This window comes from Euphorbia lathyris, chromosome 6, assembly GCF_963576675.1.
Source record: "Euphorbia lathyris chromosome 6, ddEupLath1.1, whole genome shotgun sequence".
Lineage (NCBI taxonomy): Eukaryota > Viridiplantae > Streptophyta > Magnoliopsida > Malpighiales > Euphorbiaceae > Euphorbia > Euphorbia lathyris.
This window is the reverse complement of record NC_088915.1, coordinates 26,610,067-26,636,815: the sequence shown is the minus strand read 5'-3', so window position 1 is coordinate 26,636,815 and position 26,749 is coordinate 26,610,067. Positions and strand designations below refer to the sequence as shown.

The 26,749-nt window shown below is 37.5% G+C and overlaps 3 protein-coding genes across 4 annotated transcripts; 1 reads left to right on the top strand and 2 right to left on the bottom strand.

Annotated features, from left to right (window-relative positions):
• The first annotated feature begins 10,670 nt into the window (after positions 1 to 10,670).
• Positions 10,671 to 13,866, top strand: LOC136231830 (vacuolar protein sorting-associated protein 55 homolog). 2 transcript variants are annotated; one of them, XM_066020803.1, is made up of 6 exons: positions 10,671 to 10,905; positions 11,545 to 11,657; positions 12,007 to 12,139; positions 12,236 to 12,275; positions 13,112 to 13,196; positions 13,361 to 13,866. In XM_066020803.1, the coding sequence occupies exons 3-6, from the start codon at positions 12,041 to 12,043 to the stop codon at positions 13,551 to 13,553; spliced, it is 417 nt and encodes a 138-aa protein (XP_065876875.1). In that variant the 5' UTR covers positions 10,671 to 10,905; positions 11,545 to 11,657; positions 12,007 to 12,040; the 3' UTR covers positions 13,554 to 13,866. The 2 variants fall into 2 exon arrangements, with proteins under 2 accessions (XP_065876875.1, XP_065876874.1); XM_066020802.1 differs by lacking the exon at positions 11,545 to 11,657 and having other exon boundaries at positions 10,675 to 10,905.
• Positions 13,867 to 16,682: 2,816 nt separating this feature from the next.
• Positions 16,683 to 19,852, bottom strand: LOC136232209 (uncharacterized). Its single transcript, XM_066021251.1, has one exon. The coding sequence runs from the start codon at positions 19,593 to 19,595 to the stop codon at positions 16,866 to 16,868; it is 2,730 nt and encodes a 909-aa protein (XP_065877323.1). The 5' UTR covers positions 19,596 to 19,852; the 3' UTR covers positions 16,683 to 16,865.
• A 955-nt stretch (positions 19,853 to 20,807) lies between these two features.
• LOC136232210 (uncharacterized) lies at positions 20,808 to 21,393 on the bottom strand. The gene has a single exon (XM_066021252.1). It carries the CDS (start codon positions 21,259 to 21,261, stop codon positions 20,962 to 20,964), a length of 300 nt encoding a protein of 99 aa, XP_065877324.1. The 5' UTR covers positions 21,262 to 21,393; the 3' UTR covers positions 20,808 to 20,961.
• Between the last annotated feature and the right edge of the window lie 5,356 nt (positions 21,394 to 26,749).

Sequence of the window (26,749 nt, the reverse complement as noted above, 5' to 3'; positions counted from 1 at the left end):
TACCTTCACAGATGGCTATAGCAGATACGGGTATGTGTATCTGATGAAACATAAATCTGAAAGTCTTATGAGATTCAAAGATTTTAAAAATGAAGTAGAAAATCAACTCGGCAAGAAAGTAAAAGCGCTCCGATCTGATAGAGGGGGCGAATACTTGAGCCAAGAGTTTGTCTCATTCTTGAGAGAGTGTGGGATTGTTTCCCAACTCACTCCTCCTGGTACACCCCAATGGAATGGAGTGTCAGAAAGGAGGAATAGGACCCTGCTCGACATGATCCGCTTAATGATGAGTCAAGCTTCTCTCCCTATCTCTTTTTGGGGATTTGCTTTGGAAACTGCTGCTCATATAATTAACAATACACCGAGCAAGGCAGTTGAAGGAACACCATATGAATTATGGACGGACCAAAAGCCCAACGTTTCCTTCATGAAGATTTGGGGCTATAATGCACATGTCAAGAAATTGATAAGTGGCAAACTAGAGTCCAGATCTCTTAAATGCCAGTTCATGGGTTACCCTAAGGAAACTAAGGGTTATTACTTCTACAACCCAGCCGAGAATAAAACATTGGTGGCTAGGTTTGCAGTCTTTTTGGAAAAGGAATTCCTTTCCAAAGTAGACAGTGGGAGCAATATTGATCTCGCTGAGATTCAAGACTCACCAGCTCCTGCAGCAGATGCTGAGGATGCTCAGGTAACTGATTTAGGTCCTCAAGAAATTGAGGAGGTTGAACTAGTTACACAGGAACCTAAAAGGTCTGATAGGACACGTCATCAACCCAAAAGGTACGGTTTTGTCGTGACTGATGATGGGGACATAATGGTCGATGACCAGGATGAGCCCAAGACTTATCAAGAGGCTATTGAAAGCCCACAATCAGATGAATGGCGTAAAGCTAGGGAGGCTGAAATTCAGTCTATGCGTGATAACCAGGTGTGGAACTTGGTGGATCCACCTCTGGGTGTTAAAACGATTGGCTGCAAGTGGTGTTTCAAATTAAAAGCCGATAACACCTTCAAGGGGCGACTGGTGGCAAAAGGTTATGGACAAAGCCAAGGAATTGACTATGATGAAACCTTTTTACCAGTTGCTATGTTCAAATCCATTAGGATAGTACTGGCCATAGATGTATGGTATAACTATGAGATATGGCAGATGGATGTTAAAACCGCTTTCTTGAACGGGAAGTTACTGGAGGATGTCTATATGACACAACCAGAGGGTTTCATCGATTCGAAGTATCCTAACCGAGTATGTAAGCTTCAAAGATCCATTTATGGATTGAAGCAAGCATCCAGGTATTGGAATCAGAGATTCAATGAAGCCATAACTGAATATGGTTTCGTGCAGAATCCTGATGAACCCTGTGTGTATATGAAATTCAGTGGGAGCATATCCACTTTCCTGATATTGTATGTCGATGACATATTGATCATTGGAGGTAATATATTAACACTGCAAGATCAAGCAGTGGTTGAGTAAATGCTTCACAATGAAAGACTTAAGAGAAGCCGGAATGATCTTAGGGATCATGATCTACAGAGATAGATCCAACCGACTTCTAGGCTTGAGTCAGGCATCGTACATAGACAAGGATCCATCATGTACTCCATGTTATGTACAAGGTCAGATGTGTGTTGCACCAAACATGACTAGTCGGTGCCAGTCAGATCCTGACAAGGAACACTGGAAAACAGTCAAGACAATCCTAAAGTACCTTAATCGTACCAAGGATGTTTTCTTAGTACTTGATGGGTAGGAGGAATGGCAATATCATGTTACATTGATTAAGGTTTTAAGGATGATAACCAATCACATACTGGTTATGGATTTCTCCTGAATGGCGGTGCCATTAGTTGGAGATCCTTAAAGCAGCCAACCATTGCCGATTCTATGATGGAACTGAGTACATCGTTGCATGTGATGCTGCAAAGGAAGCAGTTTGGATCAAGAAGTTCATAACTAATTTAGGAGTAGGTCAAACTCTCCTAAGATCAGTTGATGTTTTCTGTGACGATAATGGGGCCATAGCACAAGCACTGGAGCCCATGTCACACAAGAAATCCAAACGTGTACTTAGATAGTAACACCTTTCCCGGTGACATTACATTGTAGAGGGTTGACACCAAGAACAATGTCGCTGATTAGTTTACCAAGGCACTTGGTAGTACTAGAAATACCTGCTTGGAACTAGTACAAGTGGGAGAGTGTTGATTTGCCCTAGTTCATAGGCATTGGTTCTTATAAAATGTATTTGTGTCACATTAATAAAGGCATTAATCTAGTTCATTTATATCTTGTGCTATAATATGAATAGAGAATCCATTGATTGATAATCGTAAAACCATATCCCAAGTCTATTCTATCATGGGAATGATTAGGACCACAGACTTGTATATTCGACGACTGTATGGTAGTAATTGATACTAGCCATAGCACTTGATAAGTCAGTTGTGAATATAGGTACATGTTGTATACATGTGACTGGATCGATCCGTCCGAGAAAACTACATGGTGGTTGTGTCATTAGTTTTCTTAAGTAGGTCTCTAACTGTCTTCAGACCAGATTTCATTATAATATCAATATGGGATCCGGTTCACTTTGACATATACCTAATAGATCTGTAACAGGATGCCAAATACGGGTATTATTGGGTGAACAGGTGAACACTTTGGTATTGATAATGAAGTGATGGAATTACCACTCATGTAATAGTGAGATGATATCACATGCCACTTGATAAGTGAGATTGATAAGTGTGTGGCCACACCCTGATAAGTAGTTTACTTATCTGATTCATTAATCTACTTAAGATCAAGAAATATCATAAACATCAGAGAGGATGACAGCCGTCATGCCTCTAGTTTATAATATCGATATCAAATGGTAAAAGAAGTTAAGAGATAACTACATGGTCTCTGCATCTTTAGACTGCTGAAATAGCTGTATTAGTTAGGGGCAGTAATGGTTTGCTAGAACCCACTTACTGTCTGTGGGCTGTGAGCCCACTGCTAGCTAAGGACAGTCCCATAGGATCGTGCACATTGAACATCTGAGTTAGAACTTATAGAACGGTACACTATAGGGATGAGATTAATTAATTGGTTGACGGTAAAATGTCAAGGTAATTAATTGGTGGTTAATTGATTGATTAATTGATACTTTGTATCAATGTAATTGATCAATGGATTTAGGCGTTGAGTATTTAATTGGTTAATTAGTTTACGAGATGTAATTAATTACTTTGTAAATTAATGAAATTGCATTCGTGAATGATTAATCAAACTAATACGTCAATTTATTAATTAGTGCTATTTATTTAATTGGTGTGATTAAATTTAATCTAATTGTAACTTATTGCATAGAATAAATACTATTGCTATTTATTTAAGTGATTATGTTAGGATTATATTAGTTTTATAATTAACCAATTAACCCTAAACCAATTAGGTTTAGGAATAACTACACTATATATAATAAAACCTAAAACCTAAATCTAACCTAATTAACTACTATTCATTCGGCCAACTAAATTGCTTTGATAAAGCAATAACAAAATCGCAGCCACCATTCATGGCTTGGGATTTTATTGGCTAATTACATAATTCCTCCAGTTCATCCTCCGTTCTTCGGCTAGCACCGGTTCTGACTCAATAGCTGTTCGTGCACCTGACTACAGAGATCTTACTACCTTGTGGATTCTTCAGCCGTCTCTAGAAGAGACAGTCCGGGTATGTTTATATCCCTAAACGGAGCAAAAGGTTTTATTCAATCAATGGTTAACGGACAAATATCAAATTAAAGGGATTAGAAATAAATTTTAAACCGCAATTCCGCTGTGCTACAGTTGATTAACTGGCAATAATCCCTAACACCGGTGGAGAAGTCGGATGACGGGGTCTCGGATGCATGATGGTCGGAGGTTGGAGACGTCAAATTTATCGGACCCGGTGATGGAGGTCCAAAATTCTTTAGCGGAGACGTCCGCCGGCCATAGAGAGATGCCTTTTTCGGCTTGGTTGATGTAGTGTGTGCGGATCCATTGAGTATCAATGGAGAAGGGTTGGTTGTTGAGGCAGAAGCTGAAGAAGGCGGCACCCGGAATGTTGTTGGATGTCATGGTAGTGAAAAACTCCAACACCAAGGATGGATAAACATGACGGCGAGCACGGAAATGGTCCTCCAAACCAAGAGCGCGGAGACGCTCCTCGATGTTGGGGTTTTGTGTCCTATAGACAATTGTTCTAGGATACAAACTTATTGTAAATGAATTGTTCTATATATCATTTGTTTAATGAGATATATGTTTTATAACTATATAAAGGCAATCCCTTTTAAGCACTAAATAAAGTCTAATAAAAGGAAATCCGTAAGTTTGTTTAAAGTGATTATAAAGTGTTCATACAAGCATGAAGTGAGACAAAACTTTATAGTAAACTAATAAACTTAAAACCACCCCAAGTCAAGTGATATGTTTAGGATTGATATATCACAGTTGAGACTTGTATGTAACAATGTCTTCTGTCCGACAGAAAGCTGATCTCACAAGCTTCATATATACAGATATCTGGATAGTTACATAGATCCGGTGAAACGTTGTTCATTAGGATTGGGGATCCCATTTGAGATAACAGGATGGGTAGACTCATCCTTGTCAACTGTTCATCTCATTTATATTACTAGGTATAACTAATCATCAGACTCAAAAGAATGTTAATTGGTCATCCTGAATTACTGAATGTGAGACTTTGATCCTGCGGTCCCACGATCCTTAACAGAGATGACACTGGGGTGTGAACTGCAAAGGTTGGGTGTCACAGGAAGTAATGTTAGGGTAGTTATACATTGGATTGATCATTTATCACTCCCGATTAATGGGAGATACATCCAAGGATCGCTTATGGAAGACTCGACTCTAAACCCTTGCAAGGTGATAGCTTAAGAGTAGAAATACAGATTTCACTTAACCTATCTATTTGAGTTGACTCGACCTAGACAAGTAAAATGAACGCCTCGCTATATGTGACTTGACATTACCCATAGTTATAAGATTCAGTTCAAGGATGTAGTTGATAAGGGATCGAATTATACCGTAACTAATACGGAAGGGTTAACGACAGAATCAACCTGTCTTCTTAACGAACTCTGGGGGAATGATTACAAACTTGCTAATAACATACTCAGTATATCATTCCGTTATGCAATGATTAAATATAATTCTTGAAGAAATTAATTTAATAGTTGCATACGACCAGAAGTAGTAAGAACCTAATGGATCACACATAAGACTTGGAACCAAAAGAGAGATGGATGTCATTAATAGATGGAAGCCCAAATGAGCCCAGTAAGGCCCATTTAATTAGGGGAGGCTGAAATTTATATATAATAAATTAGGAAATATTTTAATTCCATTAATCCTAATTTGATTTGGTTTGTGAATTAAATTAATTAAGAGATAATTAAGTTAGGAGTTTTAATTAGATTAATATACTACTTTTATTATCCAATTAGGTTATTTATTATTATCCTAGATATATTAGATATATAATCAGATAATAATTAAGAATCCTATTCCGAATTGAATTCCTATTAAGTAACCTATTCCTATCTAACTAGGGCTTAGATACAAGTTATTATATATATCCCCCTACTATAGAATTTCGACTAAGCCTAACCCATCCCCTTATTGTGATTTTCGAAACATACAATTAGAGAGAGAAAGTGAATTCGCATCCCCTAATTCGTGGACAAGAATTCATACGGCTTCCGTCGATTGATTAATTTCATTCATCTCCTTTTCTCTTTGATGTTGTGTTGGTTGATTAGAGGCAATCTATTTTGGTTGCATCTCATAAGGGTTGATTCTATTTTAACCTCACCGTGTTATACTTCGTGCTTGGGAACTTGGAGAAGAATTGTGGGCGCTTCTTTAACAACGGTAGATTGTTCTTCAAAAGGTATTCCTTCTTATCCCTCTTTATATGAAATAACGATTAACGGATCCTATGGTTAAAAGGAAGTAGGCTAAATTTTTTATATTTCCGCTGCTATACATTAGCTTTAATTTCCTTAAGTGGTATCAGAGCCATCGTTAAATCCGTTATTTCATATATGAAAATTTAGAAGTTTTTCAATAGGATTGAATAAATATTTATGGTTAGGATTAATTAACAAATAGTTTGATTAATTAATTCTAAAGATAAATAAGTTTTGATTAATTGTTAATTAAAACAGATTATGCGTATGTTCCTAATTATTTCGGTTGATAATCATTATAGCAAAATCTATTTAGTTTTATAGTTAGGTTAATAAAATTAGTTTTATTAATTCTAAAAGATAAAACGGAAATCCATTGTAGTTTTTCCTATTTCTGAAAATCGTTTTTAAAACCGTTTTAAAATCTGATATATATAGGTTTATATATATTTTATAAAAAAAAATACGACGGCGGCTCGGGTCGCGCCTCACGGTGCGACCGGCCGCCGTCGCGCGGCTGCTGCCTCGCGGCAGCAGCCCGGCTTCGGGCCCCCGTGTTGGTCCCTTGTATAGTTGCAAGTATAGTTCCAAGGGGGGGTTAGGAACTATTTTAACTTTTTAAACTTTAAGGCAAACTTCTTTTCCGTGGGAAAAGGTTTATAACAGCTGCGCTGAGTGATCAGCAAGATACTGGCTTAGTCAACTGGTGACTAGGTCAGTTTCTCAGCTTGAGTCAGGAAATAGCACTTGGAGTCTATTCCTGAACTCAGACTTTTACAGCGCACAACTCAACTTGACCTCTATTGTTTGGTCAGTTTTAGGTTGTATTAAGCAAGCAATATAAACAAGGAGTTAAAGGTTTAGAAATACGTTACTCAGCAGATTTATCCAGGTTCGGCTTCTCTTAAGCCTACTCCTGTCCTCGGGACTCCGAGATTTTGAATTCTCTACTGAGCTCTTTAAAGGTAGAGCACCAAACCTTTTACAAATCAGAAGCTGAGTATAACAAGAGTACCTTCCTCTATACCTCTACTCACTTCTATTCTACTTGCTGAGTACTATAACCGAGTACTCAGCCTCTCCTTTCTATTCTTCTAGAAATGATAAAGATTTGTCCTAAACAACAATTGCTAAGACACTTTAGATGATTGGGGATCAATCACTCTAGACTTTTACACAGATGAATAAGCTTGTGGTGTAAGAATTTGCTTTGCTTTTGATGGAGAACTTTTTGTATACGTTAGGTCAGCGTGACGACTTGATCAAAAGTTCTCTATTCGTTGGTTTTTGCTTGAAGCTTGTGATGGCACTATTTATAGAGACATCTTCATCTTTGGTTATTTCGAATTTCGAAATAACCGTTGGAGGGAAACGGCTATGTGTCGTTGTCATCCTGACTCGTGTAGAGCTCTTGGCCAATCACAATTGTGTATCTTCTGTTCTTCGGTCAGTGTGGCAGTATGTTCCTCCATTTTGGGTAATGTCAACTGGACAGCTTCCTGCGTCTTCTGTTCATTACCGGAAGAGGAAATACTTTGTCTAGAAGTTGTCTTGCGCTCAACGGCTGTCTTGTACATTTTGTCTAGATGGCTCAGCAGCTTCTAACCGAAGTTGTCTACGTGGATCTTCTGGATCCTTCTTTACTCAGCATGCGCTTCATCACTTGAACGACAGCGTTTTGAATTACGCGGACTGAGTAGCTTTGAGTTTGTTTTGACTTTGGGCCTTGATTTCCATATAGGGCTTGGGCCTTATGATCTTTTATATCTTATAATCAATTATATACTCAACATTGAACAAACACATTAGTAACACTAAATCAAAGCATTTAAACTTAGTGTGTTGTAGAATATTTTAATTGCACTTAATTAATTTTGTCAAATCAAAATCCTGTGGAAAGGTGTTTCAAACTCCCCCATTTTGATGTTGGCAAAACTAATCAGTAAAGGAACTCAGCGTTGAGCTCCCCCATGATAGTTGACCTTTTTGATTAAGTGAACTCCCCCGTCAGGGCTGAGCTACTGACTTAGTTTTATTCTAAACATTCTAAGGTTTAATTGAATAAGTCTAAGGTCAGTTTTCAGATATAGGTCAGCTTATGGACATATTCTATTTTTACTCAGTTTTAACAAAAGATTTACTTTGTTGAAGGGCGCTGAGTAATTAATTTGTTCAATGTTTATTTTAGACAAAGTCAAACATTTCATTTTATAGGCAGCATGCATTCAGCAGATAATACTTGGCATTTGAAAGGTAAATAACACAGGTTATGATAGATAAATGCAAAGTATTATAAAAAATAGATAGAGCAGTTATTCTGCCTACATTTAATAACTCAAGTCAATGTTGTATTACAGTGCTGATCTTTCTTAGTAGTAGACCTGGAAATAGTTCGCATACATCATAAGCTTAGTTGAAGCTATTTTCTGTTTTATTCTAATACTAGATATAGATATGGTCAGCAGCGTATATCATAGACTTAGTAGAAGCTAAGTTTCTATCTATTCCTTTTTTCTTTCCACATGCTGGCTGTTGTTATCAGTTTTTACGCTGATCTTCCTTTCTTTTTCTCCCCCATTTTGCCAGCATCAGATGGAGGTAGTAAAAAGAGAGAGAGAGCAGCCATGATGAACTCAACGTAGGAGGTCTTTTTCAATATGTCAGTTCCTATGTTGGCAGTATGATGCTGAGTTGTCTGGAAGAGGGGCTGAAACATGGAGGCTTGGAAGTTTCTTAGCCCGGTCTTCAGAGGGATGAGGATCATGCTTACAGGGTGACTTCCCTTAGAGCAGAGGATGTTCAAGGGAGTAATGTGTTGACAAACTTTTGGGGAGTGAGTTTTACTACGTATCCCTTGTGGTTTGTTGAAGTTGCGGTCGTAGTTGATATGTTCCTGGTCACTATTTCTCCTTTGCGTGACACCATCATTCTTAAGACTAAGCAGGGATGTCAGCAGTGTTAGTTTGAACAGCCTTGCCGACCTCTTTACCTTAGTTCCCAGAGATACATTTTTCTTAATCCGTTTGCAGAGTTTGAGTTCTGCAAAGGATTGGAATACGCATCGTGAAGGTTCTACCTTCCGGTGTTTTCATATTTGAGAGGAAAATGGTGAAGGTTTTGGGTTTAGTTGCAATAATACTTGCATTGCTTCGCTTAGGTGACCATTGAATGGAATTGATTACTTTGAGTAGTTCATCGGTGTTGGTCTTAGAACGACGGGTGTTTAGAGATAAAGGAATGGTTTTTGACATGACAGAAGCATTAGTTCTCAGGATTCTCTGAGCTTCTTGGAGATTCATAGTTCAGTGGGAAATCTCTACTATTTATAGACTTTTAGAGAGATTTAAAATGTCTGCTTTGCCCTTGGGATGTCCAATCGACAGAGATCCTGGCATTTATGACATTTTCGGCGCATACGTCATCCGAGTGTCATCACGCGTGCATTAGCATTAAATGCTAATTATTACTTTTACTCATCGTTTGTTGTGACAGACTCTTCGTATTCGGAGTAGTCTGCTTTGTTCAACGGATAGTTATTGAGATCAGTTACTCGTCATGAGATAACTTACTCAGTGTGCATTAAATACTTAGCATGTGATTTTAAGATAAAATTTAAAGCAATCAGCATGGTATCACTCAGCATGCATTCATTTCATTTTTATACTAAGGAATTTACGACAATGGATTAAACATACCAATGGCTTCTCTCAGTGTGTTGAATTGTTCTCGTGCTAGAGGCTTTGTGAAGATATCAGCAAGCTGCTCATCTGTTGGTACATAGGTCAGCTTGATTTCTTCCTTGAGTACATGATCTCTGATGAAGTGATGTCTTATGCTGACATGCTTCATCCTGCTGTGCTGGACTGGGTTCTTTGAGAGGTCAATTGCACTCTTGTTGTCGCATTTGACTTCAATGGTCTTTGTTTGAACACCATAGTCTTCAAGTTGTTGCTTAATCCATAGGATTTGAGCAACACAGCTTCCAGCAGCAATGTACTCAGCTTCAGTGGTAGACAGTGCTACTGACTCCTGTTTCTTGCTGAACCAAGATACAAGACAGCTTCCTAGGAAATGGCATCCTCCAGAGGTGCTCTTTCTTTCCAGCTTGTCTCGTCCATAGTCAGCGTCAGTGTATCCAATGAGTGTGAAATCATGAGTATTTGGATACCACAAGCCTGCATTCACTGAGCTTTGCAAATATCTAAGGATCCTTTTTACAGCTATGTAATGGGATTCCTTAAGCTCTTTGTTCGCCATTAAGTTAGACAACCAACGATTCAATACATGTTCTACCAACACAAAAAGAACGAGGAAAGTGGATCCCCTTGACGAACACTATAGGAGCAAGAGAAATACTTTTTCGGAGATCCTTCCACAAGGAAGGAGATTCAAGCTAAGGAAAAAATGCTAAGAACTCGGTTCCTAAATTGTAACGAAAACTCAAACGCTTCACAAGCTCGTAAAATGAAGTTGTAAATCACTAAATTAAACGTTGTGTGGTTATATAAAAATTAATTGAAATTGAAAAGATAAAAGAAATCTAAAATAAATTAAATATATGATTTATTATAAAATAGAGTACGAATAATTTTATTTTAAAATTTATTTAGTTGATCATTTACTTTACAAAAAGAACATAACAATGTGTAAAAAAAGACATGCTAATTTACTTGTTCACCGATATTTCTTTAAGTGGTAGTAGAAATGAAATTATGCTTGAAAACATAAATATTAAAATAGTTTGCAAAAGATTGTTCAAAGAAGAACTGTAGAAGAAGATATCTGTTTCTGTACCAGTCCTTCAACAACTCTTTGTTCATCGCATTCTGCATCTACCATCCACCGTTCCGGTTGCTGTTCCAGTCACGTGCCACCACCGCCACCTGAGGCTGGAACCTCATCAGGCTTGCCGTTTCCGCATCGGATGGTATTTATCTAACATAACTTTATAATTTTCATGGTTTTTTTCGGTTGTATTTTCTTCCTAGGCAATTGTATCGAGACATTGAAGCATTTGTGTATTTTCTTTTGACTCCTGTGTCTTCCTGTATGTGCTTTTTTTTGGATGGCATCGACCAACCGAGCTTTAAGATTTAAGTAATTTCTGTTTTCAGATGTTCAGTTCAGATCCGCCTTGTCCATTTGAAAAAACATTGCTTTTGAATAATTTGGAAGTTAAATCTCGTTACTCTCATAATTCACTGTCTGTTTTCTTTCTACCTAAATAATAAAAAGTTCAACTTCCAAATTTTAATAGTTCGATATGGAAATTGTTGCAATCAGACTCAAACATGGTGGTGATGAATCCATAGAGCTTAGCAGGTTACTGTTGAAAGAAACAATTCCAAGTGATGCATAGCTGATTTATATTTTCTTTTGGTATCAATTTTTGTTTCCTAGCACTTCTTTCTTTTCTTGAATTTGGGACTTTTTCTGCTACTCATTGTTTTAGTTTTCCCCCTATTATTAATTATTCTTTTTTACCTTATATAGCTGTACTGAGGGTTCATACAATATCTTCTATTGATCATGCTTTGCATTTTTCATGGTTATCTCATACTTTTAGGCAAGGCACTAGTAGCTAATATCTTAAAAAGAAATAAGAGGAGACTGATGAGAGGCTCAAGCAAGCAGTGTCATAGTTTGCATTGCTTTGGAGGCAAATGAATTATTGATAAGGTTTGCTTATCGATGAATGCAAGCCATGTTAAAGTTCTTCCTTTTCTATTCATGAAACAAGTTAATTGTGTCTCTGTAATGTGAAATTCCTGTTTTCTGACAACGATAATGTTAGTGTTGCTTCCTTTAGGGCTTCATACTTTTTGGCTAGCATGGATAATGCTCAAATATTCCCTGTTTTTTGGACTGTACATTTTTTACTGGTTTTTAATAATCACTTTCAATCTAGCTAGGTTAATTACATTCTCATTATTTTCTTTAGTTTGATTTTGTTAAAAGAATAGTTTCACGCTTTTTACCTAGAATAATTTTAAATGTTCTGCCATACTTAATCTCATCTTCATTGCAGTTCTTCCCATCTATGAGCTGAGGGACATTAGATTATGGCAGACTTACCAGGTCATATGCGTGCCTGTTTGGATTCTGGGAAACTTGCTTTTTTGGCAATCTTGGTCTCTGGTGGAATCGTACTGCAAATTTTGGTCTGTAGTACTACGTTTTACTATTATTTTCCATTCTGCTGAGTTTTATGTGCAGCAGCCAACAAAATTTCTTATTTATCAATTTGGCTGTGGCAGGCATGTGCGCTATACAATAATTGGTGGCCTATGCTAACTGGTAAGTGACTCTGTCTTTTGGTGCCATCTGCATATTCACACAAACTGACACCCACAAACAAAGAGTGTTGAAACAATTAGTGGCTATGATGGCTAAAATAGTTAAATTAGCCTCATTTAGGTTGACAATATAGATGGAAGAAAATGGGTATGAGATTGGAACAAATGTGATATACTTTGTGACATGAAGATGATAAAGGAGAACATAGGGTGCAATCTACTTGAGTTTAGAAGATGATGTTATTTTACTTAGCATAAGGGACAGAATAATCTTGATCAAGGCAGTTTTTTTTAAAGAGGGACATAAACATGTGCATATATATTGGGATGTTGAGAATATATATTGAAGAGAAAACTTAGATTATTGAGAATTGAGGTCAGACGCATGATCTAGACAGGAAACAATTTAAGAAAAATCAAGCACTGCAATCTGCACGATATCTACTTTGTACTTGGAGAAAATGATAAGATAAAAAATGGAATGAGAGAAATTAGGATACAACAATTTAAGCAATTTGCCACCATTTCCTTTTAATGATACAAGTTCGAAATAACAAAATATTTCTCCTCGTGTAATATCTCTCACTTGTGGTTTATGGGGTGAATCTAGAACACTTGTAACAAATGTTGAAAATATCTGATAAATTTTTTAAGGCCTAGGGCTTAATAAAACAAATTGAAATTTGAGGGTTCCATGGATGACACGTAAACATTAGTGCTCAAAAAATGGGTTTCCTCTTGAAGGAATATGAAGGTGTATTTATCATTGTATAAATCAGTATTACAAGCTTGAAATTATTCTTACTGGAATTCAAATTTTCCCAATTTCTCTTGCAGTAATAACGTATGTGCTTCTTCCTATGCCTTTGTTATTCTTTGCTGGTTCTGATAGCTCTGCTATGTTTTCAGAATCTGATAGCAGGTAAGACTCCTTTACCTGATTCCAGAATAAGATCTGACCATATTGCTTATAGAAAAAAAAAAATGAACATAAGAAAAGAAAAATAATGAAGGTCGATTTAGATGAAGTGCTAGAATGGTTTTTTTTTTATATAATTTACTGATGAATGATGATTGGTGGAACAGCTGGGTCAATGCAACCAAGTTCTTGACTGGGGCTTCAGCAGTTGGAAGCATAGCAATACCAGCAATCTTAAAACATGCTGGTGTGATTGGATGGGGAGCACTGACAATGGAGCTTTCTTCATTTTTTGTGTTTGTGATGGCCATAATGTGTTATATACGCACAAATGATGATAGTGGTTACAGCATGCTCTGAAATCTGGCCAATTTGTTCGTACAAGAATTGCTGACTTTGTGCCGTTATGGATTCATTTGTTAGGGCAGTTAGCCTCACACCTTACAGATGTATGATATGTTCCACACTGGTAAATTTGATTTTCTTTCATCTTTTTTATTCGTGTGCATAATGATAAATAACAATATTCGAGTGGAGATGATATTGAAACTGTTTTCCTGTAGAGAGAAACTTGTGGAAAATGAACATGTGAAATGATATACTCTGTGGCCTCCATACCACAAATCATACTGCTCGAGAATGAATGAATTAATAATAGTATTGATTATCTTCATTTTGTGGTGATTCTCAATTTGATTGTTGGATTTATCTGCTTTGCATGATGAGATTGTTGAATCAAACATGCTTCATAGATGGGGAAACTTCTGTTTTGCTTTGTTTTGTATCTATCCTGCTTTTCTTCAACTCGTAAAGTAACTGCACCTGCATTCGCATTTCTTTCAACTTGTGAGCCTACACAGTTGGCTTATTTGCTTGTGAGAAGTTTTTTTCTTACCAAGCAATTCAGCCTGTGCTGTGTCGGGTTTTCAGGCTAGGACAATTTACTATCTGTACAGCTGCTATACTTCCCCTGCTTATCTTGTACAACCCGGATAGTTTAACCTTTTTTCTTTTTGACTCTATCAGACAACTCTATGTACATTTAAGATGCTTTCAAACATAGAGTCTAGAGATCAACCCGAGTAAAATTACAATCATCTTATGTTATTAAAACTGGAATGGATGCCACAAACTGAGAGGGAGTTATACAGCAGGCCTAAAAGAAAAGAAAATTACATATATAACCATTCGAAGCCACTATCGTAGAAATGTGACCAGTAAATAGCATATGCGTGTGGTAGAAAGTAGAAAGCGCATGATTGTAGTTCCAGTATAGAAGAAACAAGACAGAACAATTTCTCTCGAGTTGTGTAAGATGTTGAGGAGGATCTGAGGCAGAAGCAAACCATCTAGTATCAGTCCAGAATAAGACCTTAAGTTCACCGATAGGGACAGTTGTCTGCTACTGTAATCATACATCCTGTTACGGAATTTGTACGTGTTCCAATTCACTAACCGAGCAATCAAACCTCCAGTTACATATAATGGCAGAAAAACATAAACTGTTTTTCTCTCAGCGATCCATATGACCTTGTTTTCACTAGCCGGTCTTGCAGACAATAAAAGCTGCATAGGTTGGAGTTGCAGCAGAAGAGCTACCATTATTACCAACCTTACAAGCACCTCGTTTACTTTGAGCCATCCCCCAGCACTAAGAATGAACGATTGACGATTTTGCTTGGAAAAGGACAAGGCTTCTTCTCATGCCGGATTTGACATCCAACAAAAACACGTAGAAGGGTATTAGAGACCAAAGCCATAATAATCTCCAAATCCATTCTCCATATTGACGCCCTTCCGCGGTATCTGGAATAAGAAATTGCAGAGAAGGAAAGAGGTTGCAAGTATAAAGGATCAAGACTTATCTATACTTCCACGGATATAGCGGTTTGAATCTATTGGAGGAAACTGGACAGTGATAAGAATATCACAATCCAATTCATCTGCTTAAACTTGTTCATTTGAGTGGGAGATATCTGCAGCAAAGCATGCACATGTTTCCTGTTTCAGGATCATATGTCCCTTTAGAAGAAATGTCAACTTGAATACACTCATTTGAAGAGGCAGTCATTGATGGTAACATTCAAAGGCTAGAATTTGCTATGTAGTACATCATGTTCTATTTTGCAATAGATTTACTCAATACTCAATAATGGTAAAGTGAGTTTGATCAGAATCAACTTGTTTTGCAAGCATACTGGCTTCAACCTCTTGTTCCATGATCGAAACAATCTGAATAGTAATATCTAGAGGAATTTTGCAGCTGCTCAAAAATTTCCATCTCAGGAGCAAAAGGGAGTTGATTCAGTTCAGGAACAAACAACTGACCTGAGGCAGACCCAAGCATCGCTCCTATCTCCGTTTGGACAAGGGAATATTCAAATATAGACAAACGTCATTTAATGAAAGGTGGACATAGACATTATGGTTATTTTGTTTTTGACAAAATAACCATTACTTTATTTTTTTCCACTATTGGATGATGACTTTGTTATTTTCTACCATTAAATTAATTTTCCATCTCATCGTCCAACAATGGAAAATAAAATAAAATAATGGTTACTTTATTTTTGACAAATAACCATAGTTTGCACTTCCAACCAGCTTGACTTGTCAAACTCTTCAAGTGAACTTTTCAAATATAGAGATATCTTATTAGTTTTTAATTTATTTCAAGTAACCATAAACCCTTTTAAACTTGCTTAAATTAATCTATTAGCTCCTAAATTTGGTTAAAATAATATATTACTTCAACTTGATTAAAATGACATGCTCTTTAAATTTGTCCAAATTTCTTCAGCTGCTACATATCAATAGTGGATAATTAAGTCGCGTTAAGCAAGTTAAGGAGGTTAATAAAATATTCTTAAATTTTAGGATCAATCAGTTTTTTGAATTTTTCAAATTCAAAGGCTCCTAAGCTTGATGTATTCAACATAAAATTTAAGAATTATTATTATTTGTCTTGAATTTTTTTTTTAAAATTAAAGTAAATTATGATTAAAAAACTTTGTCTTTTGTTTCATTCATGATAAAATAATAATACATTTCAATATAAGTAATTAAAACATTACAATTCACCTAAAGGATTGGTTTGAATGGTTAAGGGTTTCAAGTCGCTTAAGCTAGATCTCGGATCGAACCCTAACATACGCAGAAAGCTTTAATTGGGAGAGGATCAACCAATTGGTGACATATAAAAAAAACTCCAAAGGCTTAATTTATGCAAAAACACTTAGTTCTTTGACAGAAAATTGTACTAATTTCTTTTTTATATACGATGAGAGTTTACCAAACGGGCCCTTAATCTCTTCGTATTAGTACTGACTATAACCAAAAATCAAAGTAATTTTAGAAATTTATACATGTATAATATAGCTATAACTCACTGGAAAAATGTTAAACTTGTTACCAAAGGTTATTGTAATTTAGGGCAAAAGTAATAAAATCAAAACAATTTAACAATGTGAGAAAAGTTGAAAAGTCTGATTACTAAATAATCCAATCAACTATTCATGTATTAGCAAGGATTTAAGATCCAAAATTGATACAAAATTACAAACATTTCACCATGTTGATACTTTGCAGCAGAAACTAGACAAGTAATCCATATTTATTATCTTATGGCAAAGACAGAAGCTGGTACTTTAGAAACACCATTGCTATGCTATGTTACAAATCAGCAAAAACTGGCACCTTCTGATATCCCGCAGTCTCCTTCAACATCTTTGGCAAGAAATAACGACCACCATTTCGCTGCTGGACGTATATGATTCCACAAAACAACACACAACCTGCAGGAATTATCATGTCCCAAGCAGTGGAATAATAATCTCCAGCAGGATCTGCATATACATATGACCAATCAAAACCATCCACATAGTAATGTGCACGGAATAGATCATATGCGTGTGGTAGCACCCGCACGAATGCTGTTCCCATGTAGAAGAAACAAGACAGAACATTCTGTCTTGAGTTGTGGAAAATGTTGAGGATGATTTGAGGGACAAGGAAACCGTCGAGTATCAGTCCTGCATAAGACCTTAAGTCCATCCAAAGTGAATGCTGTTTGCTGTCAATGTAAGTAAAGTTCATCATCCTGTCCTGCCCCCCGAATTCGTACTTCTTCCAATTTATTGCCAAAGCAATCAAGCCTCCAACTATGCATAATGGCAGAGAAACACAGAGTGTTTTCGCCTCTGCAATCCAGGCAGCCTTCTGGTTTGCATCAGCTAATCGTGCAGACAAAACAAGTTGCAGAAGCCGGACTTGCAGCAAGAATGCTACCATTGTTACCGTTCTTACTGTTACCTCATTGACTTCAAGCAAACTCCCGGAACTACCGCGGAAAGATTGGCCATTTTGTTTCGAAAAGAACAACGCTTCGAAGTTTAGCACTAGAGGCATCATTTGTCCGAGTGTGAGGACTACAAGCATGAGAAGTGAGACGAAAGGAATGACATTGCGATGTTTCTTCACATACAAGATTTGGCATCCTACAAAAACACAAACAAGAGTAATAGATATCAAAGACATTACGATCTCACAGTTCATTCTCCATATTCCCTGACTGTAATATGGAACTGCAGAGAATGAAAGGGATTCGAAGTATTGAGGAGATGACTTTTCTCTTGTACTTTTAATTAGCCCCTTGATTCGATCTCCTGAATTCAACGGAGGAAACTGGACATCAACAATGATTTCGCACTCCAATGGGCTGTTTGTTCTTATCTGATTATTTGACTCTAAGTTTTTGCAGCCTGCCATACACAGAACTCCTGTTTCAGGATCATAAACCCCTTCAGCAGAAATTGAGAAACCTCCATCACTCTTTGAAGAAGCATTGTATGATTTCATGCTCAGTCTGTAACTCATGTTCACTGGCTGAAGATTTTCTTTAACCTGCGAATTCCTCGACATGGAGTAACTATACATCGGAATAATTTTATCTCCCACAGAAATAAGATCAACGTAGCCCCATAAGTTGCTGACTTTGCGAATTCTGAAGGAATGGAATTGCATGTTATATGGATTCCCATCTGGATACTTCATTCCATCACTTCTCTTATGCTGCTTTTTTCGGCATGAATTTCTAGCTCTGTCAATCTGCGTATACTCGTACTTCAATCCTGGAATCTCAATTCTATTATCTCTGTAAATATGAAAAGTTATATTATCAAAGTGACCAGAGACTCCCGCAGTTTTGTTACTCCACATATGTCCAACTATTGTGCTACTAGTGTTCATTGACAAAACTGCAGGAAATCTCAAACTCAACCGCGACGAACAATCCTCAACTAGAGAACTATCCAAAGAGTTGGTTGGAGTTGAGATTCTACAAGCAACAACGCATAATTGATTCTTCTCTGAATTCCATGATCCTTCAGCAACCAATGTTTTGTTTGGATTAAATGGGGAGTAAGAACTGTAATAGCTGCCGTTCTGGAATTCTACAAGAAATCGTACACTCCGTCTATCATCTGAACATTGAAATGAGCTTAAAGACATGATCTGAGGCAAATATCCGTCATCCCCTCCAAAAGGATTACAATTCTTTGTAGAACTGCAATCATTTGAATATTGTAGTTCAAATGAATTCGCCCGTGAAAATGCTGAACAGAAAGAAAAACTCAACGGTAACCCGAGTGAACTCTTCGCAGCATCAGCATCAGCATCACCCATACATCCATAATCAGCTTCTTTTGTAACCTCAGTGTATGTGTAATTCATCAAAGGGAACATCAATAGAGAAAGTGGCTGAAAATAGGTTGAATCATCGGCAGAGCTGAGACTTTCCAGTGTCCCTCTAATTAAACTAGTGATATTACTTTCACTTCTAACATCATTAAGCTTAAGAAGAGCAGAAAGACTATCATGTTTACCTTCTCGGGAGTATGTAGAAGCTGAGCCAACCATGCAGAGCTTCCCACTGGATTTGGACCAAAACCCTTCTATCTCAAAACTCAATGCACCATCTCGAGACCAAGAAGACAAGGTCAGGGAAGAATCCGCGAATCCGTGCATAATACGGCTAGGTTCGAGGATCAAACTCGCTTCAACCTTGTAGACACCATCAACATTAGTCCTATAGACTTTATGGGTGCGGAACAAAAGAACTCTTCTGTTGTTTGGTGAGTAATAGAAGCGGGATGAATCTTGATGCTTCAATACTTCATCCCCACCAAGGTAGTAACCATCCTGATTTGGAGGAAAAGGGATGATGGTGAATTCTGGATCAGTTGGTGTTGATTCAGGGATGACCGCAGCACATCGATCATGGTAATTTGAGATGCCAGGGTTGGAGGAAGACACAGCACTTGTGTAGAACAAAGCGATGAGGGCTAGTAACCTTATAATGTGAAGCCATGGGAGTTGATACCATGCTTTTGGAGAGTTAGCCATAGCTATAGATAGCACAAGCAAAATGATGGTAAGATCAAAGAGGCCTGAATTCCATTACATGGAAAAGGCATCATATTTAGACTATGAATCCAATTATATGCAGCGGTTGAGGAGTCTCATGGACCTCACAAGTCATCCCTAATTACTTACTGTGAACATGGAGAAAAAAAGCTCACTGTGAATTGGACAACATCGCATCATAGTGGAGTTACAAGTCTTTGCACATGAAACACAAGTCAATGTAGAGATAAAGGGCTTGGATGAGCTTCAGAAAATTCCACAAAAACTCAAATAAAAGATTAGCAAAAATATCAACATCATCGTCAATGTTTGAATAGTCAACAAAGACTTGATAAGAAATTTCCAAGCAATAATGAATTGAGAAAATCGTATAGGCAAGGAAGATTGAACCAATAAAAAAGAGTTTCTATGAAAACCCTGCCCCACATAATTCTCAAAGTAGATTAAAAACATTTAGCTACAGAACATGAAGTAATTCACCATCATATGTACCATTAGATACTCATATATGGGCAAGGTAAAAATATAGCAAACATATTAAATTAAGTCCCACATTAGCCATGGTCATCTTAGAGACATTATCTCGAACACTTAGCGGACAATAGGTTTACTGAAAATGAAATGCTTTGGTTTAAGAATACCTTTTCATACAAGAAAACCGCTTCAACTCTAGACACCAACAAAATAAAGTGCTTCTACTACTTCAACCATATTTCAAAACTTACTAACAGTTTTCTCTTGCTTCACCCACTTCCTACAAAGTTTCTTCAAAATCAAGCACAGAGATACTTTGAAGCAGACACATATTTCAACGAAAACAAATCACATTCCTAACACCACTGCCACGGAAATTGACTGTAAACAGATTGGTTAAACAGATAATTTCAGAGTCCACGGACATAAATGGAACTTCAATCTGAAATTCATCACCACTAATTGATACTGTTTTTCAAATGATCCATTTAACATGTTTTGATTTGAAGAAAAAAAAGCATATCCTCTGTCAAAAGAACAAGATAGAGAGCTGAAATTTTTAACAATGGAGAAGATCTATCCGTGCTATATGGTTCCAGCCCCAGTACGCTAATCTCAGTAAGAAATACAAGATAATTTAGATAAACTACATAGGTCATGCTATACAAGATAAAAAAAAATAACAAACCCAAGATTGATGCAAAAAGAAATTTAACATAGACAAGGCGAAATTATATTCATTCTATTAACCAATTTGACAATCATACACTGAACTTCGTAATCGTTTTCTCTCTCTCTCTCTCTCTCTCTTTCGCAATAATTCAGTTTCAACTTTCAACACAGTTGTTCTTCAAGCCCGATTAAATGTTGCTCAAAATACCACGCGGAACTGCGGAGCGTCAGCATCAGCAGCCGGGAGGATTTCCCAGCGGCAGGGCTCCAGGTCGTCCGATACGGGACAATATCCGGCAAGGGTAACCTTATCGGCAGAAGCATTGACAGAACCGAACTCAAAAACAGTGACGTTACTGGCGGGGCGAGGGACCTCTACAGCGCCATTCATGCCGGGAACTTCGGATGGCAAGATAGCGGGTTTGGAAGTATCGGTGGGAGGCTGAGTGGGTCTTGATTCTAGCTTGGGGTTTCCTTTGAACCAGGAGAGGAGACCCATAGCGCTAATTTGGAATGGCGAAGATTGGGTTAGAGCCGGTTAGGGTTTTGTTTGGATAAAAGGAATTTGGGGTATTCTAGTGTTTCAAGGAACAATTACAAAGATGACATTGTCCTTCTATTCTTGTGTGAAAGTTTACAAAGGGTAAACTGCTGGTGAGTTTATTGATATTTAACATTTCGTAATTTTGACGTGCATATTAATGATCAATTGAGAAATGTTGAATAACCAAATTCATTTAGTTGTTAGGGTTTATATAAACACAACCAGCTCATAGTTAATAAGTATTACAATATTTATCTTATTTCACATTTTGGTGAATAAATTTCATTTTGTCTCACTAATATGTACGATCTTAGAAGTGACCGCAGAGTATGGTGTACAACAGGTAAAAATGATCAATCAAACCTATCATGTCATTTTTTTCGACTCATTCCTTAAAAAATGTGGTACCTACCTTATATTCAATTACCATCGTACCATCATATTCAATTACATTATACTCTCTAAATTTCTCTCTCTAACTCTACAACTCCTCCTTTCTCTCACTAATTTTCTCTCTCTAACTTTGTCTCTAATCCTACCATTTTCAGTTAGAACACTATTACGGATCCAGGCGAGAATCTAAAACTTTTGAAGTTGTAGCCAAAATATGTAGTTGCAAACCCCGTATTAATTGGGTTATCAATTGAAAAACGGATTCGACTAAGGTTTAATGTTCTGGATGTATTAGAATCAAAATCTCATATCTCAAAATCCTAAAACCATAAGAGAGAGAGAGAGAGGAGTTAGAGAGAAACTGTAGAAGAATCACGCAACAATTCATTTGATCTACTTGAAATCAGTAGTAGAAGAATCGCATAACAATACATTTGATTTGTTAATTGAAATCAGTACTAGATCGAGAATCCCACTTTCTTTTATTTGAACATATGATCTTATTGCTTCGTTTTTATCTTCTGCGCTGGAGAATTAAATTCCACTAATCAAACTCCTCTTCTCCATTGAACTAATGCAATTTGGCTTCTCATTCCTCCCTGAACTGCTATAGAGTCGATGATTTCATCGCCTTACATCTCTTTGTTAAGAGAGAGGAAGAGAAAGTGAAGGATAAAATGCATCTGAGGCCCTTGAACTTGTTGATGTTTGTTTTGACTCTAGGGTTTTTCTTAATTTTGGAAATCAGACGTGAAAGAAAGGATTCGATTTGAAGATGACAAACGTTGTTTCTAAATTCCATAAATTAAGCAATGTGAAAGGATGAATATTTAATAAATTATCTTTTATACTTTTTTTTTTTAATGAAAGAATGCTTTATTGACTTATATCAGCTAAAAGGATGGAAGACAAAAACGGCGGAGTGTGTGACCACTCACCACGAACATACAAAGAACTGACTGCTCTAGCTAGATTATGAGCCGTGCAGTTCACTGAACGTTTAACAAAGGAGATAAAAATATTATCTAACTCATGGATTAAACCTATACAATCACTAATAATGTTAGATAAGTAAGAGCTATTTAGAATTTGATGATTAATTGCTTGAGCCACCAGCAGACAATTTGTTCGAACTTCCACATTGGTGTAGCCGCCTTCCTTAAGCCATGAAAGTGCCTCTTTGACAGCCATTGCTTTCGGCACGATAGGTTCAAAGTAGCTAGCTAATGCACCGTGTTTAGCAAAAAAAACAGGCTCCAAAATGGTCTCGTATCAAGAAACTAAACGAGCAGTAACCCTCGTCATGAAATAGACCAGCATCGACGTTACAAGCAAAATTGCCTTCCCGTGGATGTTTCCAAACTACATCTTGTCTAATCACTGTAGACGAAGCGGCAGAACGCAACTCTTGAGCAACTTGTCATTTTGAGGCCTCCTTAGCAGCTGTGAGCACCAATTCCGATGGTGAAACTATAGTATTATTCCAAACCTGACAGTTCATATTTTTCCAAATCCACCATACCAGAAAAAGAATTTTGCACCGAAGCTGCTACAGTTACAGAGCTTATCCAATCTGCGACGCCCGAGACGGAATCCATCCTGTTATCCCCGAAAAAAAGTTGACCAAATCTGCTTAACGTGGAAACATTTAAGTAAGGCGTGATCTTCATCCTCGTCTATCAGGTTGCACAGAGGACAAATTAGAGATAGCTTGTTGTGGCAGGCCCGTAGATTGCACATAACAAGGATACATCTCGACACTAACCTCCATAGGAAATTTCTAATCTTTGGAGATGTCCGAGCTTTCCATATAGATTTCCACAAACCTGTTAAAGGAACTTGTGTAGGATCGACTAACCTGGTTAACGCCCTGTATCCAGACTTCACTATGTAATGTCCTGATTTACAAGCCCCCATACCAGCTATCAGCAACTTTAGGGTCACGTCGGGGAATGGAGAGGATCAATTTTAGGTCCCTTACATTAAAGAGTCTACCAATCAACTGCATGTCCCAATGGTCATTGATGGTGCCTCGACTGAGCGCTCGAAAACTCTCAACCGAGACTCACTAAGGGATAAGTGTACCCCGTCGTTATCAAGTAATAAATTTCTGGTTTAAGTCCAGGTTATCGTCCACAGGATTTATTTCTGCAAGTACCGAGCTACTTGGTTTAGGTGTTATCTAGGCTTTGGGGGTTTTGAGTTTGGTTTTCTAAATTAATCTACTCCTAGGTTGAATTATACTAATCCTAGCTAAGTTATCCGATTCTGACTACGTTACTCTACCCCTAATTAAGTTAAACTACTCCTAAGTGATCTTTCGTCAATGCAATTATCTAAAGGATCGTGGAGGGATACGATGATAATGGAAATAGATTGATTAAACAATTGAATTAAAACCTAAGTCACTTGTGTTCGAGGCGATTAACCCGACCTATCCTCCTAAAGTCCCTAGTTCGTGATTCCTTTGTAAGGCCGAAACTAGCTCTAAGGCTCAGCAATTTGGGCTTAATCTTCTATAGGGTTGTCAATCCTATAGGCACTGACTAGGCCAGGTTCAGCTCGCAATATGTGCCAACTTGATTTTGGGATTATCGAATGAGTTAAACCAATCAAACAAAGCGTAAGACAAAGATTCAAAGCATTAAAACAATTGAAGAAACAAAAACTATTATATTAATCAAAGATGGAGAACATTGTCACGGAGTTACAATAAGCCTAAGATTCATAGCATGTATCATAGGATAAACAAGTTATAAAAGAAGAAAAATCCCTTTCAGGGAACCTGTCAACCAATGCAAGCGTCTTCCTAGGACTTAAGGATGGAGCTCGAGCAATCCTCGGTGAATGGAGCTTCGGAGGCGTCTTCAATGGAGGTTTGAGAGTTTGTGGAGGAGGTGGAGAGGATTTCTCGAGGTGGAAGATAAGAAAATTACAATAATGAAAGATATTTAATTTACAATGGGAAAATCCTATTTATAGCTGCGTATCCGGCCTAATTTTGACCTATTTTCGTATCCTTATCAGTGCGGGAAGTCGTGGGGTCCATCGTGGCTTTGTGGGGGCGGAATTGGTCTTTTTGACCAATTCCCGCAGGTCTGCTCGCCGAGCAGACGCTGCTCGCCGCGAGCAGGCTCAGCCTGCTCGGCGAGTAGGTCCCCTGGTGGCCTGCTCGGCGAGCAGGCCTTGCCTGCTCGGTGAGCAGGCTCCCAGGGGCCCTGCTCGGCGAGCAGGCATTGCCTGCTCGGTGAGCAGGCCCCTAGAAGGCTGCTCGGCGAGCGGCTTTGCCCGCTGAGGCTCCGCGAACTGCCGAGACGTCCAAAAACTTCCATTTCTTCGCCCGAACTTCCCTGCGCATGCACGAAACTCCAAAAATATTAGTGCAATAGGCTAAATTGACCCGTCAATCGCTCATTTTGGGCAAACGCTTCGTTTGGTGCGACTTTTGACGGATCAATTCGCCATGAAAGATAACGGAATTGTACTATGCATGCCTTTTTGGCCGTGTTTGCCTTGATTGGTCATAAAATTGGCCTAAATGACGAAAAGTAAATAAAACATTCCCAATTTCTAACTAACTCACGCAAAAGCATTAAAATGCGAGAATTGCTCGCTTATTAACTAAATAACTCTAAAAATCGTCCTAAAACCATACCCAAAGATAGGGGTTTTTGACCCCTATCAAACCTCCTCGCACTTAAAACTTTACTTGTCCCTAAGTAAACTAAAAAAACTAAACCCGCAATTGTAAGCAAGCCAGAAAACCTCCCGGTTTGACTAGGTGCTTGACACAATTTCGCGCATCTGTAATTACATGCATTCGAAAATACAAAGTAGAGACACGATATCCAAAAGCCGCATTTCAATTATCAAAGGTTATAGATTTAAGCAAAAGGATACATGTTCAATTTAAACGAGCTTGAGGGGATCGCTAAGTAAAACACCTCACCATAGGTAGTTCACTCATTTCACACAATTTTGGGTGGTTAAAGTGTTTACTCTCGGCTTATGTTCTTGCTTAGGATTACGTTGATTTTGCACGTTCATCCGAGTTCCTCTACTATGCTATATGACTCCGATGATATCAAAAACAGCCTCGAATTGGGGTTGTAATGTGGTTAGAGGGTTAAAGGTACAACAAGGGTTAATAGTTCTAGCGCTACAAAAATAAAGTTTAAATGGCTTTAGCAAAAGAATGAAGTGACTGAGCTTTTTATTCATCCCTTATTTTATTTTTTTTATTTTTGGGATGTTTTCTTGAGACGTTTTTTATTTTTAAGAACTGGGGAATGAAGTTCTTCCCTTTTGTTCGTCTCTTTTCTTTTCTTTTCTTTTTTCTGTTTTTCTCTTTTTCTTTTTGGGGTAGTGATACTCATTCACTTCTTTGCCTTTTGGTTTGCTACTGTAATGCCATAAACAAAGATAAAGCGCTAGAAGAAAACAAAGGCTCAAGTTGAGCTTTGCAAAAACTTGGGTTAGGTAGCAAACTAAGTAATAGTCTGCAAAAATAAGGGTTAGAACGAAAGAAAAATCTATAAACTACAAAAAAATGTAGGCTCAAAGGGGCTTCCTAGAGTGGATGAAAAAGAGAAAATAAGGTAACGAAAAAGGTTAATTCTAATGAGGCTGATTTCATCGTTTATCATCTCAAATCATTGCATGTAGGTTCAACACAGTATTAGGTGCAAAATCTGTAATCTTTCCACAAGTCAAAGCATTCACACAAAAATGTCAAGGAAAAGAGCTTTTTGATGTTCGCTCTTGGGCTCAAATTCAGCTCACAATTCTTTGGGTTCAATTTTGTGTTCATTAGTTTTCCCCAAACTCAAGTTTAATATCACATGCCTTCAATTCTTAAGTTATCTACCTAAGTAATGATTTTAGCATTTCTTCAAAAGTAGGGTCTAAATGCAAACTTTAGCTCATGCTCTTACAGATACAAGGATTGTGTCCTACATCTAAACTAGATGTCATGCAATCTTAGATTCGGTTCTCAGCCCTTAAAGACAAATAACGAAGTTTAGATTCGAAGGAAGTTCACGGTTTTAGG